This window comes from Nannobrachium achirus (assembly GCF_963921795.1).
Source record: "Nannobrachium achirus genome assembly, chromosome: 15".
NCBI classification, from domain to species: domain Eukaryota; kingdom Metazoa; phylum Chordata; class Actinopteri; order Myctophiformes; family Myctophidae; genus Nannobrachium; species Nannobrachium achirus.
In genome coordinates this window covers 7,944,244-7,965,799 of record NC_137822.1, presented here as the reverse complement: position 1 = coordinate 7,965,799, position 21,556 = coordinate 7,944,244, and the positions used below count along the sequence as shown (strand labels likewise).

The following is a 21,556-nucleotide window of genomic DNA, read 5'->3' as shown; positions in this document are numbered from 1 at the left end:
ATCAAGTCATTTACTTTACATGACAAAGTATAAATCGGGCTTAAAGGGGAACACCTCTCATTTTCAACATTGAACTATGGCATTAAATTAATATACCTTGGAGTTGTTGTGTGGAAATACGAAAAAAGTCCTAGAACTGGAGGATTAATTGTGGGGTTTGGCTTTGGCTTGCAACATACACTTTGACGATGTCATCAAGGTATATTAATGACATAGTTCAATGTTGAAAATGAGTGGTATTCCCCGTTAACTGGTAAATCAGACTAACCACTTTTCGATTTCAATTAGATTTTTTGTAGTTGATTCATTGATATACATATAAGTAAGCCTTGCCGAGCCATGAGGCCCATTGGGCAGGAGCCTATATCTCCTGTTTCTGTAGCGTGAGTCTGCTTGATGTACACGTACACCCCCTGGACATGATGCTAGTATGTATGTAACATCCTTGATGCTGGGCAGAGTGCCAATCCTTGGTATGACCCAGCCGGGATCGAACCACAACCTCCCAGTCTCAGGGTGGACACTCTAACCATGAGGCCACTGAGCTGTTAGAACCTTTAACGTTAACATTTGATATTTTTGACATTGATATACATGTACATACAAAAATCCATCAAATGATATAAAAAGTGTGCTTCCCAATGATAGAATAATAGCTAACAAAATAGTGGATAGTTGCCAGCCTATAATATTCAACGGTGGTTCATGGGTGTTCATCTTGGGAGCGTGTCGATATTGCGAGGTAACATTCGTCCGACGTCCCACTAGTTCGACGCTGGTGAATGCTAACCTGGTGAAATGCTAAACTGCCGACGCTGGTGAATGCTAACCTGGTGAAATGCTAACCTGGTGAATGCTACTATGCCTAAACCTAGCACCTAACCCTAACCCAGTGGTTCTCAAAGTGGATTCCAGGGACTCTGTGGGTTCCTTTAGGGACGCCTAAATTGACCCATACAAGTCTGTAACTCTGGCAGTGTACAAATGGAACCAAATGAACCCGTCAGTACACTGTCAGAGTTAAGGGGAGACCTTGAAATTTTGAAAGTTTGAGAAACACTGCCCTAACCCTTAGTCGAACTAATGGGACGTAGAAATATGGAGGTTTTACCGAGCGTCTTACCTTGTGGGGCCGGTTTCTCCGCCTCCGCGTCCTCGGCTTGCAGATGCTCTTCCTCCTCCTCTTCCTCCTCTTTAATGGCTCCCTCCAGGAGGTCCATGTCCCTCCGCTCCTCCACCTCACTGTCCATCATGTCCATGCCTTCGTCCTCTTCCTCTGCAGCCGCTGCTCCCCCGTCGTCCATCATTAAGCCTGCCTTGTCCTCCTCCTCCTCCTCTTCTTCCTCCACCTCCTCTTCCTCCTCTTCCTCCTCCTCCTCTTCCTCACTGCTCCCTCGTCCCTTCATCATCTCCAGCTGGTCCAGGTTGACGCGGCCCATCAGCTCAAAGTTTCGGATAACCTGAGGAAATACAGGAATAGAGCGATCAATCAAAAGATCAAGCAAGTAATCGTCAACAATCATCAAGTAATCGTCAAGCAATTGACCGATCAATCAATTAATCAATTGTAGCATCTCTCTTTTTTTAAGATTTGTTTTTGGTTTTAAATGGCAAGATCCGCTCCCTCCCACTTATTCACATCGGATAAGAGAAGTTATGCAGTTCATTAAGTTGGAGAGAATTAGATATTCCTTTCGGGGATCCATTGATAAATTTGACATAGCCTGGCAACCTTTCCTGTCATTTATAGAGAGCATGGAGGTAGAAACTGTAGCTGCAACATAGTGCAATTTTATTTTCTTATTTTTTTACTTTTGTTTTCCTTTCTTTTTCTTGTCTTTGTCTGTGTTTTTTCTTTTCTTGTTACAGGTCTGAGGGGTGGGTGGGTGGGGATTTGTGTGTTCATGTTTGTTGTTTGCATAAAAAGAAATAATAATAAAAAGACCTTTATAAAAAAAACAAATGTTTTTGGGGCTTTTTATGCCTTTATTCGATAGGACAGTACACTGACAGGAAATGGGGGCCGAGATGGGGAGTGACATGCGGCAAAGGTCGTCCGGATAGGGAATCGAACTGGCGACGCCGTCAGGCATCAATGCCTATGTGGCAATGCCTTATGTGGTATGCGCCTGGACCAGTAGGCCAGCGGGTGCCCCAATTGTGGCATATCTCTGCTTTAACAGTTGAAATAATGACAATATAGAAATGCAGTCATTTCTCCGAACCAAGATTCTAGAGGTTGCAAATGAATTCAGTCGATGAGTATATCAGTAGAGGAGTTAAGACTTTAAATTGCATGATGAATGGGAAGCTAACAGTCATTCTCAAAGGTGTTTTCCCTCAAAATATGACGGAAGCAAAGAAGGATGTGGTGACAGGACTTCAGAGCGATGGCACTTTCAAAGAGCACAAACACTTCTCTCTTCTTCTGAGCTTCTGCTTCCTTCCTCAGTGTTAGAGATCTATTGTCTGCAATCTTCTTGTACTTCTTCCACTCCTACTGTAGCTTGCTACAATCAATAGACCCTGTCCATCAACAACTCATCTTCGGTTGTTTGATGAGCGCCAGTTACTCGCTCCCATTAAAACAGCAACGCTTGCAAAACCCATATCAACTGGCAAGAACATTTGTACTGCAACCGAAGCATATTTCAGAATGATTTCAATAGCAAATGTAAAAGTAAGCTAATGCCTTGAAAATTGTGTCTGTCAAAGAAACGGAATTGTACAGACTGTATGTATACAGTACACATACCGTATATACTGTGTGTGTGTGTGTGTGTGTGTGTGTGTGTGTGTGTATGTGTGTGTGTGTGTGTGTGTGTGTGTATGTGTGTGTGTGTGTGTGTGTGTGTGTGTGTGTGTGTGTGTGTGTGTGTGTGTGTGTGTGTGTGTGTGTGTGTGTGTGTGTGTGTGTGTGTTCATTCCACTCCCCAGATCTCACCGTTCCCCTTTCCCTTATAAAGACTGTCAGATCACACCTGCAAATTCCAATCTAGGCATTTTTGCAGACACTCTTAACCAGAGCGACTTACAATAAGCAAGGCAAACACATACATCAAATGCAGAGAGACAGTGCAGTGCCTCAGTAAACTATAGCATCACAGGTGAACCAAGAACCTAGCATCAGCCTAAAGTAAACAGTATACTATCAAATGTAATAATCTGCTCAACCTGAAACTATAGGATACCAGGTCAACAAGGAACCTAGCATCTGTCTAAATCAGGGGTTTTCCCCGAAACAGTATGCCTCCTTTGCCCGGAGAAGTTATCAAATGCAGTGCTGGTGCCAAGTAATGTGATTTACTCAATAAAAAACAAATTCATTCAGATGTTGTCATCTTTTTATAATAATTAATAACAAAAAGTGTATGATGTTTGATAAAATATGCTAAAGGTAATAGTAAAATATGCCATAAACGAATGAATAAAATATATATATTTATAGGGCTGCCCTGAGCCAAAAAGTTTGGGAACCCCATGTCTAAATAAAATGCTATCCAAATGACATTTTAACCTTTGCATAGATGTCTGCACGGTAGTCAAGACTACTGTAGGTCAAGTGCTAGGGTAACCCTAACCCTAAGGTCTGAAGAGGCGAGTCTTCATTCAATTCACTCATTTTCCCAGAGATGTCGAGTCCCTCTTCCACACTATTTCCAGACATTCCAGGTCCCGCCCCTGAACTATAATCAAAACGAGTCCGTTTCCTCCAAATTTCCAGACATTCACCCCCCCCCCCCCCCCCCCGACTCACAGAATGTCCAGTTTCCACATTCCTCCACCCAAGACCTGCAGAAAGTCAGCTCTCTCTGTCCAAGTTCACAAAAGAACCAGGACTCTCATTACCTTCAGTCACGTACACACATAGACATCAAAGCTGGCTTGAGCCCCTGCCCTTTCATCCGTCTGTAAAAAGGTCCCTCTCCAGACCATGAATGCAGTTTTTTACTATGGTGAATGACATGCAAATGCCCCCTTTCCATGCCATACCTTGAGACAGCATTCAAGATAATTGCCTTTTCCAAACTCTCCTGAACTTGAATGCAGCATCTTATGTTGAAAGTAATTTGAAAGAATATTGGAAATATCGGAAATAGACAACCTCCAAGCTCAAGACGCGTTGCAGCGCGACGCGTTGTGAGCTTGGAGGTCTGCTATTCTCCACCAAAAGGCCCTTTTAGAAATTTCAGCCCCTGCCTCTCTAAAACAGTCTCTGCACGTCCCTGATTACCTTCCTGGTGTGACGATTCCAAACGACTTCACTGTATCTTTTGGTGCTTTTCCAACGCACACCGTACTGTAGTCCTAGCCACGCTTGTGTCACGGCCCTACCCTCCTAGTTTTGCCAGGTACTAACGTGTACGTTTTTTAGTAAAGTCCAAGTTCAGGCTTTTACAAACATCTGTATGTACAAACACCTTTTCCAATGCGTATCTCATGATATGAAATGCTCACTACAGTATGAACAACTCCACTCATACTGTAAGAGCTTATGGGAGTTACTGCTCGTAGTTTCTACTGACTGCATAGCAGTGGGCCTGATTTAACTGGTGCCACTAAAAAAATTGCCCATTCATTTTTCCCATAGAGATTTACAAAAATATCAATTCTTTTAAGCCTAATTTCTGTCTGAAAGATGTAAGAAGCTGCTGTCACACGAGACACATGGAATTACACATTATAGAATTTCAAGATAAGTAGTATAAGTAGATGTCTATTGCCTCATTCTCTATTCTCAGCATGAAGCCTTTTTTATAGCACTCAGCTAAAGCAATTATTTAACCACTCAAGTCCCTCAGGGCTCTATGCTAGCGTCTTTACTATTCTCTCTCTACATTAAATGTCTACGCTGAAAATAGCCGATCTACAAGCTTGTATATCGGCTATTTTCTGCAAAAGTTGGCTGGGGTTCAAGTGGTTAATGAGATACATCCTACTGTATCAGACAGCTGATTAAAAAAAAGTGTTTATGCCAGTTATTATACACACAAATTATAATTTGTATGCAACCGTATGAATTTCAAATTTCAAACCCACAGGACAAGCATGAAAATAAATTCGCAATTACACCGGTAATTCTCTGCATAAAGTATGCAGGGAGAAAACTGTAGCTTTTTCCTTTCTTTCATTAAAAACAGCGGGCACACCCGCTTTAAGTATAATGTATACTTCAACCTTCCTGAAAATGTCGGATGCCCTCTCCTAGCGTCTCCTGCATTATCTCCATTAAGGGGATTGCGGGAGATGGAACGCATTCTCTTTCCGGATGTGTTCAGAATTGATGAGCCCTGAGCAGTGTGGTCTGTATGCAACCAGTGTATAGGCCGCCCACTGCACTCTTTTTGGAGCTGTGTGAAGCACAGGCTCCCTATACGTGGCCGTGTGGGTCTGTCTGTCTGTGTGTGTGTCTGTATGTAGCCTGAACTTCCTAAACTTCGGCACGCTACTAGTCCCACAGTTTTGCCACCACACACTCGCGCCATATGTCAAATCGACCGGCTTACTCGGGAATCGTGGGCTATTACTTTTCTAAGAGAAAGGTTCTATAGTTTAATTGATATTAATTTATTAGTGAATTAATTTTCCCCATTGACTTATAATGGGAATCGCAAAAACTCACATTCAATTATTTGTCTCTCGCAAACCATAGGGGCTAGAGTTTCAAGACTTGGAGAGGAGGTTCATAATGATTTCAAGGATTAAATAAAAAATAATTGTGTCATTTGGCCGCATGGTGGCGCCATAACACCCCACTTTACGTTTTGGCCTGTAACTCTTGAACCGTAGGTCGGAAAATTAAAAATATTTTTTCCCTGGATTCCTTGGGTCATGACGCATCTCCCCATATAGGCCACGCCCATTTGCGCCATGATAGATTTTCCGCCATCTTGAATTTTCTCCAAAACACACTTTTTGCTCCTTTTCCTACATATTTTCTTCAAATGTCACAAAAATCGGTACACATGATCCACACACACACACACACACACACACACACACACACACACACACACACACACACACACACACACACACACACACACACACACACACACACACACACACACACACACACACACACACACAGCTCCACTTCACACGGGTGTGATTTTTCCTTTTCTTTTCATCATCACCGCGCCGCAAGAAGTATGATTTGGGTTTATAGTAACTGTTAACGGCCTGTTATCTTGTCATTTGGAGCCGTGTCTGTGACCGAATCAGTCGCGTGAAATGCAACTGACGTTTTTTTTTTACACATTTTCGGGTTACAATGCCCAACAGTCAGGTCCTAAGGGACATCTCTAGAATGCATTCACTTAAAGGAGCACTTCGCCCATTTTATAGCTTATCTTCGCATTACCGTTCCTCACTAATGCTGATTGTAAGACAATTTCCGTCTACTCACTCTGTGTCTCATTGGTGGGCTGTGGACAGCTCAGAAACCTGCCTATAGCAATGATACCATCGATAGGGATTCAAAGCTAATAGAAACAACAGCCTTTCTCTTATTACAGGAAAGTTAACATGCTACCTGTATAATAAAACCCACTGTACTTACGTTAATATTTTTGTTTTTTAAATCTTGTTTGAAATGACATGTCACTGGTAGGCAGGTTTCTGAACTATCCACAGACCTTCTACCACAATGAGCACCAGTGACAATTTCTGTGAAGAGGTAGGTTGAGAATGGGTGAAGTGGTCTTTTATAAGCAATTCCCTGCCAGGCCCGATAGTCCCGAGATTATTCCAATGTCTTTCCCCGCCAGGCCCGATAGTCCCGAGAATTAAAAAAAATAATAATAATAATATTCAAAAAAAAAAATTTTCAAAATGTTTTTTTGACCCCAAAAAATGGAGTAGGCATGATAGCAATCGCGAAATTGCATGTTTAACCCCCATAGCAACCCCATCTTTCAAGCATGGCAGCCATTTTGGCAGCCATCTTTGTTAAACATAGTGGCTGTTATCTCATGAATGCCTGAACGGATTTCCATTCGGATTTTTTTGTTTGAAAGCTGTGAGCAATGTGGACACACGTGGTGCATTATCTAGGCATGGGTGTGCATGATCCGTGCACACCCAATTACATGGAAGTCTATGGAGACGAATGGCAGGTGGGAGTACGGAGGTATGTTAAAATGGCGGTCAATGTGTTAAGAAGATTTTTTTTATATTAATGCCAAAACCAGACTACAAGTCCTTTCACCTTTTTTGTACCCCCTATGCGATTCAATCGCCTGAAATGTAAATGGGTACCTGACATGTAAATGTTTGAATACCAGCGTCAAAACAACATGCCATCTAAATAACCAAATGTAGATTCATGAATACAGGAGGACCTCTTTCCCAGGTGGTTCGCCCAGATTGACAAGAGTTTTGAGGTTAGGTTTAGGCCTAATTTCTGTGAGGTTAGGGTTAAGGTTAGGTTTAAGCATAGTTTTGGTGAAGTTAAATGTTATGGTTTCAGCGCAACCTGGGCGACAAACCTGGGAAAGAGGCAATCCCGATGGGTGAACAAATTGTGGTGTGCGTACATTTCTGCTTAAATATCTGCTTATTTTTTTAAATTCAGTGAAAAGTGGAAATGAAAGTGGTTAAGTCTGTCTGTGGGTTTTATAAATATTGAACCAATGAAAAACATTGACAAAAATGATATATGATTGTCTCGCGTGGCCAGACTGTTGCCTACCACAGTTTTTAAAGGCTTCCGTCATACAGTCTGGAGCACGGAAGCTCTGATCATGATTAAAATATAAAGCGGAAGTGAAGCCTCCTCACCACTTCCGTTTCGTCTTTCCTACAGTCGCGCAAACGTATCCTAATATAAATCAAATTCATCTAAGCATATCGCCGTTGTCGGGTGGAAACCTCGTATCTCCAAGTTTCAAATTTGTATGTTCTTTCGCAAAGTAAAGCCCTGCTTCATCGTCCAAGGCTGTCGCACAAAAGTAGTGAAAACAGCAGATCTACAAGCACACCGCGAGGCGTTGCCTCATTTTTAAAATGAAAAATGCAAAACGAACGGTTTTGAACATAAAAGGTTTTCACCCGACAACGACGATATACAGCTTGCTGCTTAGCAGTAATCTTTTTTCCAGAACGGAAATGCCAGCTTCCGAGACTAGTGGAAAAGTCACGCTTTGGGACGTAGACGGCCGTCGTCGATACATTTCCAGGGGTGTACTACTCTACTGACCTTGTGCTCCAGACGGAGGTGCTCCTCGAGCTGGCTGTTCTGGCTGCTGTCGTAGTAGCACAGCTGGCACTGGTAGGGCTTGAGCTGGGCGTGCTTCTGGACGTGCTGCTGCAGCGTCTGGTCGCTGGAGCAGGTGAAGGTGCACTGGTGGCAGCGGAACACCAGGCCCTGGAGGTGGCGCGACAGCTTGGAGCGGCTCACCTCCAGCGGCGCCACGCGCTCCTCTGAGGGAGGAGAGGGGAGGGGAGGGGAGGGGGGAGAGACAGGGTTGACGTTAGGGCTGTCACGATCACGACGTTGTTGCCAGGCGGACAAATTAAACATTAGAGGCAGAAATGTTGAAAATAGCCGATCTACATGCTCACAACGCCTCGCGTTGCGAGGCGTTGTGAGCATGTAGATCGTCTATTTTCACAATAGAACAGTGTTATAGAGCATCGCAGTTTAAGCCCCACCCACGCTCACTCCGGTGTCAGAAGCGTTTTCCCCATGCATTTCATCCATAGACATATCATCAAGTATTTATTTAAACGTCTCGTTGTACCCTCGTCTTTTTTTCAGCTTGTAATTAATCGTTGCATGCAAATAATTTTGTTTATTGCCATGATTCCTCACCAGCCGGGGTGGCTTTGTCAGAGGCTTAAAAGACGTTTAAATAAATACTTGATGATATGTCTATGGATGAAATGCATGGGGAAAACGCTTCCGACACCAGAGTGAGGGCGGGCGGGGCTTAAACTGCGATGCTCTATACAAAATGTAATGCCTCAACTCTTAGCGCTCGTCAGGGTTGTGTAGAACTGGAGGATTGATTGTGGCGTCATGTGATCAGTGACATCATGAACGTGTACTCTGCAAGCCAAAGAGTACACAGTAAGAGATGTCACTGATCACATGACCCCACAATCAATCCTCCAGTTCTAGGAACACAGAAGGGGGGACTTTGTGTGTGTGTGTGTGTGTGTGTGTGTGTGTGTGTGTGTGTGTGTGTGTGTGTGTGTGTGTGTGTGTGTGTGTGTGTGTGTGTGTGTGTGTGTGTGTGGTGTTACCTCTGTGCAGGACGATGTGGTCGATCATATTGCTCTTGTGTTGGGTGTGGTAGAGGCAGAGGGGACAGCGCAGGTCTTTCGGGGCCTCCTCTGGGACGCTGGTGTTGTGGCCCGCCTCCACGTGCATGGTGAACGTGTTCCTGACGCACAGACACACATGTCATTCTTACACTACTGTAACTAAGTTGTGAATTATTCCAAACTCTCACAAGCTGATCTACAAGCTCACAACGCGTTGCATGGCGACTATCTGTGAGGTTGTAAATCCTAGGTTGAATAGGGACTCTGGGATTCATGCGTTGCAGTGTGATCGTGAGCTTGTAGACCTGCTATTTTCAGAGTGCAAACAAACATAACATTACTTGTCTTATAGTTAGTTGTACAGGATCTCTTCTCCACTAGTCCCTCCCTAAGATTTTAGTCTAGTTGTTATTTTGTTGACAAAATTGTCAATACAGTCTCAGTTTAGTCATCATAGCTTAGTCTTTATTTCGTTTTCGTCAGTGGAAAAAGGCAGTCGACGAGCATGTGCAAGTTTTAGTCTACAACAGGGGTCTTCAACAGGGGGGGCGGGACCCCTAGGGGGTCTTCAGAGTTACTAAAGGGGGTCCTCCAAATCTTCCAATCCTTTTTATATTAACTTGAACCCTAGTGTCCATATTCTGAGAAATAGCAGCGCGAGGCGTTGCTATTTTTTGACAAGAGCTTTGGTGTGAGGGGAAAAAGAGCAGACTAAGTACAGAGTGATAGGTCAAGTTTATTAAGTATCGACGGTTCACGTGGTTAAATATCTGATAACACAAATTGACATGAATCCAAAATACACTATTGATTGTGCTGTCAAACAATGAAACTATAATATGGAATCTCTGAAAAGGTTGTGGGGGTCCCTGCTTCATCTCTCTCTCAACTAATAAGGGGTCCATGGCCTGAAAATGTTGAAGACCCCTGGTCTACGAAATGAACACTGTGTGGTTGAACGGTTCTTACTTGTAGCAGGTGAAGAAGGAGCAGTCTTTGCACTTGAACAGCTTCTTGCCCCCGTGGCGGTCTCGGTAGTGGCGCCGGAGGCTCTGCATGTACCCGGAGCTGAACTCACAGAACTCACAGGTCAGTATGCCGTCCGGGCGGCCGTCAGCGCCGCCGGCCGAGGCGCTGCCGACTGCCGCTGAGCCGCCGCCGCCGCTCGCCGCCGGGCCGGAAGTCATGTGACTGCTGCGCGAGGCCAGCTGGTAGTGGTTGAGCTGCTGACGGACGTCGGCCGGCTCCAGGTACGATGGGTCTGTGACGACACAAGATGTTTGACATCAGACAGACCAGTGGTTTTCAACCCTTATCACATCAATGACCATTATTTATTCAGCGTTTGAGCCACAGACCACCGTTTGATGAGATTTAGGCCTCTCAGACCCAAGACTTGGAATATTTTGATATCGTTGGATACAATTTTGTCCACAATTCCATGCTGTATCGATGTTGGTACCATAGGACAGTGGTTCTCAACCTGTGGGTCGGGACCCCCAGACGATTAACTTAATGTGCAACATTGTTTTCTCACTCAACAGTAAACAAACAACATAAAGTTAAAGTGAATAGGGGGTTTATGCACATTTCTAAAGTGACAATTTAAGGACTTTTCAATACTTCTAAAATGACAAATTAAACATTGGCCAAATTGTCAAATATTAGTGACAGAAATTGTGAAAAGGGCAGATCTACATGCTCACAACGCCTCGCGTTGAACATGTAGATCTGCTATACACTAGAACCGTGTTATACAAAATGTAATTCCTCAACTCTTAGTGCTCGTCAGGGTGTGGGGGTCCCCCAGTTAAAATATGATTCTTTTTGGGGTCACGGCCTGAAACGGTTGAGAACCACTGCCATAGGAGAGATGACAGGCAAACGTTGACCAAAATAGACTTCTTTTAAAATTAAGTAATTCAGATGTTTAACAATACACTCTCATGAGTTAAAGATCTATAAGGGTCCATTTGGTTACCAACGCTCCATCATTTAGCTGGGGACCGCCTGGACCCCCTCAAGGACCACTGGTGGTCCCCGGACCACTGAGACAGACAGACAGTGCATGCATTCATGTCAACAATCATTATGCTACCTGAGATTCGAACTCAGGCGTCCCTGTGTGATATTTAACCATTCTGTCAAGACAGAATGCCCACAGATAGCTTAGGAGCTTCAATGCAATACTGCTTATGGACCAGTAGGTGTCCTACCAGACACCAGAGTCTAAGACCTAGGCTAGACTAATTTGGATCTTTTTCTAGACTCAGATTTACGTATATTTGCATAGAAAAATATCTAGGCCCACACGACAAAAATATCTAGGTCTAAAAAAATCCATGCCTACATAGATCCACAAAATCGGATATTTGTGTAAATATTCACTTGTTTATACGGTCACAAAAAGATCCGGTTTAGTGGCCGAAATCTCCAGATATGTGTGGCTGCAAGCCCTAATCGCACAACAAAATATGCGATTATAAAAAGATCCATATTTGTGTAGCCGGCACCTAAATCTATCAATGGAACAGTGGCGTCAGTTCAGCAAAAGCTAAGGTATGGCAACATGACTGGTGTCATCGCGCGTGTACAAGACACCAGTCATGTTGCCATACCTTAGTAACATGCATGATGAATTTATTTTAAGAAGTACATTTAATTTCTTTCCCCTTGTAGGTATGGCAGCCACGGTATGGCTGCCATACCTTGGCATACCCAATTGACGCCTCTGCAATGGAAGCGTAGGGACTCTTCCATTGATAGATCCAACCACTGCAGAATGTACTTGTTACAGTATATTGTATTACTCACACAGAAACACAAAGTGTTAGAAAAAGAATCCCTCGACACCTTTATAGCATAGAGAGAAAATACATTTGCGGCGAGTGCAAGAGCGCTTGGTGCTTCTGTCACAGGACTTGTCAAAGGGATTTCAATCAACAGGAGCTGCTCAAACAGTAATGTCCTGTAAGAACAGCACAGTGATGCAGCTGATGACAAGCTAGAGATCATTTACATCAGACATCTGCTCTGAATCTGTCTGCTATTCTTACGCACGGTGAATATGTCATGATGTCATGTTCACATAACATGAACACCAACAAAGGAAGTCTGTTCTGTTAACATCTGTGTTAATTGGTCTATTTGTAACTACATAGAATATGTACACACAGGGATTAGGAATGATGATAGTGATGATGCGGAATGATGCGTATACCACATAGGCATTGCTACATAGGCATTGATGCCTGACGGCGTCGCCGGTTCGATTCCCGATCCGGACGACCTTTGCCGCATGTCACTCCCCGTCTCTCCCCCCATTTCCTGTCAGTCTACTGTCCTATCCAATAAAGGCATAAAAGCCCAAAAACAAATCTTTAAAAAAAAGCAGTGGTTCTCAGAATTGAGAACAGGGGTCCTTGAGGGGGTTCCAGGTGGTTCCCAGCTAAATGAGCTAAAATGGCATCAAATAGCATCTTGAATTTATTTTAGACATTTTGAATGAGTTTTTTAACAATTTAACAGCACAAATATTGTAAGGGGGTCCATCCATGGCACAAAATACTTAGTTTCACATGGTTGGTCCGAGGCCAAATACATATTAAGTTGGGGGTCCTTGACATGAAAATGTTTGAGGACGACTGCAACACAGAACTCTTTGCAGGATTACTGGGGGCCCTGTCCAGTCATCTGAGTTTTAGTCATCTGAAAAGTTTTAATTTTAATCAAGTTTTAGTCGACTAAATCTACAGTTGATTTTGTCACCCAAAATGTATTTTGGTGGGCCTTGAGGAGTGAGGACATCTTATAAAGGCAGACTTGGTTGCGTGTTGAAAAAAGACGTTCAACAAGCTCACACACGTTGTGAGCTCATAGATATAGATCTGCTATTTTCAGAGCGCAAATGACTTGGTTGTCTTTTTGTTTTAATCGACAAAATGAACACTGCTGTCTGCCACCCCCCCGCTCTCCCTTTCTACACAGTCTATAATATCAGTGAACAAGCTCCTCTTCTTGTCCCAGTTTGAGCCTCAACCACATCAATAAATAAAGCCCAGCGATGCTAATAGAAAGTCTATCCATGTGAAAAATGCCCCATTCAGCACTGGAAGAGCACGAGGAGGTGGCCAAGAGAGAAAATCCCTACACTTTCTCTTTTGACTTGTTTAAAATGCTTGTGATCCAGCTTTTTTTTTCTCCCCTCACTTTTTGCATAAGGGGCAGATTCTCGTATGAATCAAACAATGCCACAGTTTGATTCATGCTAGCAATACTTTCTCCATTTTCCAGAGGTCTCATGCAGTATGGAAGCGAAGACGGGAGGATATGGGAGTTTAGCGGTGATAAGTCTTCCTGAGTAGCTGAGGCAGGTCGATGCTGTCGGGGTGTGATATTAACATTATTGTGCACAAAATGAATAGAGGAAACCTCAGTTAGAGATTGGACCAGACAAAGGGACCAGGGGTCGTCGCCATGCTGGCTTGTGGTGGACATTCTTGTCAAAACTCCATGGACATTATTGGACAATGATATTACCAGTAAGACTCCCTAATCGGGAGATAAGCGACCGTCAGGTTGCATACACAAACTTTAGAAGGCAATGGTAGCCAATCAGGAGGGAATATTGGAATATGTCAAAACTCCATGGACATTATTGTAGCCTGGTTCCAGCCCATAGACCCGCCCACTCTCAAAGTGGACTGCTTCAGCTGAGTCTGAAATCAAGCTAACATTATTGGACAATGATATTACCAGTAAGACTCCCTAATCGGGAGACAAGCGACCGTCAGGTCGCATACACAAACTTTAGAAGGCAATGGTAGCCAGTCAGGAGGGAATATGGGAAATGGGAACCAAGTGGACCCTACGCGGTCCATGTCGTTCCATTTGTACTCTCAGAGTTAAGGGGGTCATTGCAAATAAAACATTTGAGAAGCACTAGTACTAGTAGAGGACTGTGCCATAGTGTGTCATACATATTCTGAAGAAAACCTCGAGACTGACATTAAGTAATTGGCTCTTAAAAGTGATGTAAAAAAAAAAGAAAGAAAAGAGGATCACATGGCGCTAAAGCATGCCTCACATTTTTCCTCATTTTAATGAATGAAGATAAACACAAGAGCAAAAAAAAAGGAAAAAGAAGTGATCCTTCATACTGCGTGTTCTAGAAACCCATTGGTACACCCACAGTAGCTTTTTCTTTAACTTAGTCCGACTGCCTGCAACCCTGCAGCTTCTGACTGACACCAAACTATAATGCTTTAAAGTTGCCGCAGCCAACTTTGCAAAACAGATATTTGATATTCTCTGCCCTTTCTCAATGCCTCGTTTGTCTCGGCAGGACCCGACTGACATCGGTGTTCGGTGCACCGAGGAATGCTGCTCTACTGTGTGCTTCTCCTCCGGGGAAGAATCCACAGCTCCAGCAGAGCTAGGTGAGGTGAACACCTGCTGCCAAAGAAAGACCTGCCCGCAGTCTAGTGCTAGATGACACCTACTGCCAAAGAGCTGTCCACAATCTAGAGCAATCATATTCTAACTGGGGACCCCCCACCCTGACGAGCTGAGTTGAGGCCGAGTTGAGGCATTACATTTTGTATAACACGGTTCCATTGTGAAAATAGCAGATCTAACGCAAGGCGTTGTGAGCATGTAGATCGGTTATTTTCACAATGTCGGCCTCTAATATTTGACAATTTGGCCAATATTTAATTTGTCATTTTAGAGGTATTAAAGGTATTAATATTTAAATTGTCACTTTAGAAATGTGCATACATCCTCTATACACTTAAAGGTGATACACCATGCATTTAAAAAGTATTTATGTCATATTGTTTATGTCCCAAAAACGTTTTTCAAAAGGTTTGAGGCTAAATTACCACTCCTGAATAGAGAGCCTCTCTCATTTTTGAGTGGCTCTCAGAGCATTTCAGCTGCAGTACCACCTTTGGCCTGAACTGCGCCACCCCCCCCCCCCCCTTCCCCCCAAAATCTTTTTGAAAAAAAAATTTTTTTTAGAAAAAAAAAAATCTGTTGAAAAAAAAAAAAAAAAAGAAAAAAAAACGGCCGATGATGACGTCACAATCGGCAGCAAATCTGGACAGCCTGTTTTAAGAACCCGTGGGATACTTTTAACCTTTGCCTTCTCAAAACCAGAGAAAGACACAACGGTCAGAAATGGGACTTTGTGAGGATAGAAGGTGCTAGTGGGACCCCAAAAAAAGGTTTTAAAATAGAAAAAGTGAAATTTCATGGTGTATCACCTTTAAACTTTAGGTTGGTTTGCTTACTGTTGTGTGAGAAAACAATGTTTCACATTTAAGTTAATCATCTGGGGGACCCCAAAATATAATTTGGGGACCCCCCTGAGGGTCCTGACCCACAGGTTGAGAACCACTGATCTAGAGCTAGATGACACCCGCTGTCAAAGACCTGGAGCAGTGGTTCTCAAACATGATTGGCTCAGGGCCCCCCTGTAAACGACGTTTTCCATCCGCGGCCACCCCTGAATTACGTTGTTATTTATAGCCGATCTACAAGCTCACAAGGCGTCACAAGAGATTTGGTGTAGGCTGAAAAAGAAGGCACCAAGTACAGTGCAACTGGGGTCCTTTTTACAAAGTCAAATAATGAGCAAAGTATTCTGCGACACCCCTGGACTTGCTTCACGGCAGCACCCACTTTGAGAAAGCCCTGATCTAGAGCTAGGGGACACCTGCTACCAAATACCTGCCTGAAATCTAGAGCAGGGGTTTTCAAAGTGGGTGACGGGGCACCCTGGGGTGCCGCGACGGCAGTCCAGGGGTGCCGCGAGATAATGTGATAATATTTGGAATTTATTTGGACACTTGAGAAAATATTTAGTATCATTTTAAACGTGAAGTACAAAGTTATTTTCAGTCAGTTCTAACCAAAATGGCTATTATCTCAACGTTTTCCTCGCAACATAATCACTAAAATATCATTACTGTCAGGCAGAAACCTCTGTTGCACAAAACTAGTGAAAACAGCCGATCTACAAGCACACAACGCCTCGCGATGCGAGGCGTTGTGTGCTTGTAGATCTGCTGTTTTCACTAGTTTAGTACATTTTGTAGTTGATAAATACAAAACGAACGGTTTTGGACATACAAGGTTTCCACCCGACAACGATGATATGCTATAAATATAAGGTGCTGGGAGTGAAAATTATAATGTAGGGGTGCCTCGGATTAAAAAAAATATTTATGGGGTGCCCTGAGACAAAAAAACGTTTGGGAACCCCTGATCTAGAGCTACAGTAGGTGACAAGAGCAGGAGCTTAGCTGCTGTAGCACCTAAAAAACAGTGGTGTAAAGTAACTGTAAAGTGTATTCACTCAAGTACTGCACACAAGAAATACAGTTAATTACAAAACCTTCGGCAAGAGTACTTGTATTTTTGGTATTGATTATTGAGTATTTCTACGTTGTTGTATTGATATTTTTACTTAAGTACATAATGTGAGTACTTCTTCCACCACTGCTAAAAACACCCCAACATCACCCACTACAACAAGTGTTATCCGTTATCACAACAAAGAAAATCTGTTTGTCCACAAGAAAACTAATTACAGGTACTTCACGAAAATGAAAATTTGTGTCACCGTGCTGTACGGTGAATATTAAAAGAAGATTTAGGCGTGAGACCTATTATAAACAGGATAATTGGAGTGCTTGCGGAAGTGTGAAATTAACAGACACTAATACTTGAGGTAACACTGCCTGTCGTGTTAGGCATGTGTGTGTTTAATCCGTAATTGAAACAGAATTGCCTTCTGTTATGTACCCACCTTAGATATTCGTGTCAAATACACTGATAAATACATGAGCAGATTGAGCTCAGAATTGCTAGCTCCAGAATTAAATAAAGGCGTCCTTGAGGGGGTTCTAAGGGGTGCCCAGCAAAATGAGGAATAGTTCAACCTTGTACCTCTACAATGACATGCCCAAAATAAGGATGCCAAGTTGGAAGTGGATAATTTCACGGTTATTTCACTAGCTATCTAGAAGATGACCAAATGAGAGAATATATAAGAACGACAAATAGGTTTCACACTCTCCAATGTTTGCATATTTCCCCACATATAGACAACTGTACTGTACTGAGTTCTGTACTAAATTTAATCTAATAACAATCTTCACTTATTATGTATTCCGTGGCCACTAATACATATCGTCACAGTCAGGCAGAAACATTGTATCTCCGAGTTTCAAATTTGTACAGTACAGTACAAGACTGTCGCAAAAACTAGAACAAAAAATAGATCAGCTATTTTCACCATTTAAATCCTTTTTAAAATGATGAATACAAAACAAACGGTTCTGGACAGGTTTCCACCCGACAACAACGATATATGTGGGGGTCCTTGACATGAAAATGTCTGCTACTGCACATCATAAATTATGTCTGAAAATGTCTGAGAGCCGCTGCTGTACATCATACTGTACGACGTACGTTCTGTGCTGCCCATCCCCTGGGATGTACAGTGAGACGGGCAGCACCAACTCCAGCTTCAGAGAGCGGATCGTTACAGAGTGACATCATTACGGGGTATCTGTCCTTACCATCTGGGGCCGAGGGAGCCTGCTCTGTGTCACTGCCGAGTCTGGAGGGCCGGAGGCTGGCGTGAGCAGACTGACTGGCAGCCCGCAGCTTGGGCAGGGTGAGGGTCTCGCCGTGGTCTCTGAGGGAGTGCTCCTTCAGCTGGCTGATGGTCATGGACGAGAACGGACACGACAGGCACTTGTACGTGTGCTCTCCTGAAGGAAGAGGAACACAGAGTAGAATAGTTAATTGGCAGTTTAGAAGAACATGCAATCACGACAATGTCATAAATTTAGAAAACGCTAATACAAAAATAAGCTGAAGCTTCCGTTTCCCATTGCGGGCCACTTTTAGACATACTGTAGAACAGTGGTTCTCAAACTTTGACATTTTAAGGTCTCCCTTTGACTTTGACACTGTACAAATTGAACCAAATGGTCCTGTTATTATACGTTAGGGTCCATTTGGTTCCACTTGTACACTGTCAGTTATAAACTTTTAAAAGAACCTAGAGAGTCCCCAAAATCCAATTTGAGAACAACCTGCGACGAACTGTACAAAGAAGAAACTTGTGTCGTCCATGGCACACCTGAATTACATTGTTACTTTACAGTTTACCGTACCTTACATTTATGTCAAACCTCTTTCACCCTAAGCTACAGTTTATGTCACAAGGAAAACTTGAGAGAATGTCTGTTTCCATTATAGGACAGGTTGAAAATAACTTTTATACAAGAGACTTGGTGTTCTGTAGGCTGAAAAGGATTGCACCAAGTACAGTGCAGTACAGCACAACTCAGGTCCATTTTACTAAGTATAGGTGGTTAAACTGAAGTGATATTGATAAATTCCAAATATTATCAAAGTATTCTGAGGCACCTCTGGACTATTGTCACGGCAATCACATTGAGAAACCCTGCCTTAGCGTACAAACCATTCAACCATGTGATGTATGCATCCCACAGCAAACAAAGCACTACCAGCCTAACACAAAGGCCGAGACGCAGAGAATTCGTGGAGCGTGGTGTTTTTTCGACAGACACACAATCAAATTGAAGAAAGACACCGGCCTCCCGTCTCCAAATATAATCACTATTCTAAATAGATTTTTGGTTCGTGTCCATTATTCACAGCGTCTGTCAAATTTGACTGGTATTTCTTGTGCGCTCCTCCTTGCACAAAGACCAGAACATTCTTTACGTTTTGAAAGAAGGTCCTTCTCTGTTGTTTAATTTTAATGAGAGGCTATTGTGCTACTCCGGTGTTGGTGTGCGTCAGTCAGCCTTCAGAATCAATTTCTGCTGTTCAAGACAAACATCACGTCACAACGCGACAGGTATATATGTTCCACTCTGTGCCAGGTTGCCTGCCCAGGATGGAGTTTTACTTAACCATTTTCAACCTGGCTTCCCTATTTTGGGCATGTCATTATAGGCCAAAATGTTCAAAAGTGTTCAAAATGTTTTACAACACATTGTGAGCTAGTAGATTTAGATAGCCACTAGCCTCGGAAACCCAGGCGATCGGAAGAAAAAGAAGCCTCGGCGATCGCGTTATGATCACTGTTGTAGGAAGTGTAGAATTTCCCTAGCCAATCACAGTGCAGAGAGCGTCGCACCGAATGTGTTGACGTCATGATGCAGCAGCGTTCTCTGCGCTGAGCAGAGGAGCGGAGGGGGGTGGGGGAGGAGAACACATGCTATTGGCTGGAGACTCGCGGAGAGATTCCCCGCGCCCGCCCATCTGCCTACACAAACTGTCCGCGTTAGCTCAGAGTGGATAACCACCTTCATGTGGTTATTTAAGATAACCTCTCCAGACCAAATATGAACATCTAAGATGAAAATCTCCAGACCAAAACATTGTGATTGTTACATTGTTACGTTTTTATTTGCAACAAGACAACAAAATGGTGTGCGGGAGTCTTCTACACCAGTGGTTCTCTTTTCAGGCCACGACCCCCAAAATATTCATAGTTGAATTAGGGACCCCCCCACCCTGACGAGCACTAAGAGTTGAAGCATTACATTTTGTTTAACACGGTTCTATTGTGAAAATAGCAGATCTACATGCTCACAACGCCTTGCATTGTGAGCATGTAGATCGTCTATTTTCACAAAGTCTGCCTCTAATATTTGACAATATATTGTGCAGATAATAATTTGGGGGCCCACAGGTTGAGAACCACTGTTCTACACCAGGGTGTTCCCCCACGGACCAGCTGACAGTTCATAAAACTAAATCAACATTTGCTGTCAAAATCAACACTGGTGGATAAACAGGTATTTTAGTCAGAAGTATAAACAGGGTTCCCACACATTTTTACCAATTAATTTCCAAAACATTTCCAAAACTTTTCCAGAATATTTAACCCAATTTCCAGGACTATATAACAATAATTCAGCTCAATAACAAGTCGCTTACTCCTATGCGCAATGCCCAAAGACAGGTAGTGTATGCCAGTGGTTCTCAACCTTTTCAGGCTGTGAACCCCGAAATAATCATATTTTAACTGGGGACCCCTGGCACGCTGACGAGCACCAAGAGTTGAGGAATTTTGTATAACACATTTCTATTGTGAAAATAGCAGATCTACATGCTCACAACGCCTCGCAACGCGAGGCGTTGTGAGCATGTAGATCGGCTATTTTCACAATTTCTGCCTCTAATATTTGACAATTTGGCCCATGTTTAATTTGTCATTTCAGGGGTATTAACAAAATCAATAACCAAAGACAATGCATAGCTATTTTTTCCAGGACCTTCCAGGACCCTTGATAAATTCCAAAACTTTTCCAGTACTGGAAAAATATTTTTCAAATTTCAAAATATTTCCAGGAATTTCATGACCGTGGGAACCCTGAACAGGTATTTTAGTCAGAAGAATAAAGCAGGGTGTGTTAATGTGTTTACCTGCATGTGTCTTGTGCAGGTGGCTCTTCAGGCGGCTCAAGTAGGACGACTTAAAGGGACACAGCTTACATTTGAAGGGCTTGTGGTGGCCGTGGTGAGACTGCACATGTCTGTCCAGACTGGGAGACAACAAAAACACAAGGAATGGGTATAAAAATAGACGGATAAGAAGGGGCGATAAGAGGATACAAGGAAACAGAACAAAGACAGGACAAAAGGGGTTCAGATAAGGTAAAGAGAACACAGAACAACAGAGAGATGCTCAGACAAAGCAGAGAGACAGGAGTAGAGCTCGACTGATATATCGGTTTAGCTGATATATCGTCCGCTATTTGAAGTTTATGATGACATTGGTATCGGCAATTTGCAGCCGATGTGTCCCGTTTCTTCTTTTTTTTTATCACTTTAAACCGGGCATCCCTTATTTTGGGTATGGTATTATAGGTGAAACCGTCTTCCAAAGATGTTCAAAAATAGACAGGTCTAGAAGAGATCTGAGCTAGCAGATCGGTCAGAGTATCGGTAATCTGTGATCTAGGACGGTGGTTCTCAAAGTGGGGTCCAGGGACCCTCCGGGTTCCTCCAGGCGGTCCCAAATGGACCCTTACAGTTCTGTAACTCTGAGAGTCATGTGGACAATGAAATGACAAAGTTTGAAAACCACTGTTCTAGATTACTGGTTCCCAAACACTGGGTTGGGACCCATTTGTGGGTCGCGGACACATCTTTGACCCTTAATTTTTGTTTTCTTAAATTTAGTTTTGAATTGCTATTATTTAAAAACATTTTTTTTAAACATTCCCCA

General features: G+C 43.1%; 1 protein-coding gene across 1 annotated transcript in view; it reads right to left on the bottom strand.

Annotated features, from left to right (window-relative positions):
• Positions 1-21,556, bottom strand: part of znf462 (zinc finger protein 462) — a 74,414-nt gene that overhangs the window by 2,254 nt on the left and 50,604 nt on the right. The window contains exons 6-11 of the mRNA XM_080743123.1: positions 20,752-20,870; positions 17,859-18,053; positions 10,240-10,531; positions 9,250-9,389; positions 8,201-8,424; positions 1,124-1,460 (exon numbers count right to left, since the gene is read on the bottom strand). Coding sequence (XP_080599249.1) covers positions 1,124-1,460; positions 8,201-8,424; positions 9,250-9,389; positions 10,240-10,531; positions 17,859-18,053; positions 20,752-20,870 — 1,307 coding nt within the window. The remainder of the gene's footprint in view (positions 1-1,123; positions 1,461-8,200; positions 8,425-9,249; positions 9,390-10,239; positions 10,532-17,858; positions 18,054-20,751; positions 20,871-21,556) is intronic.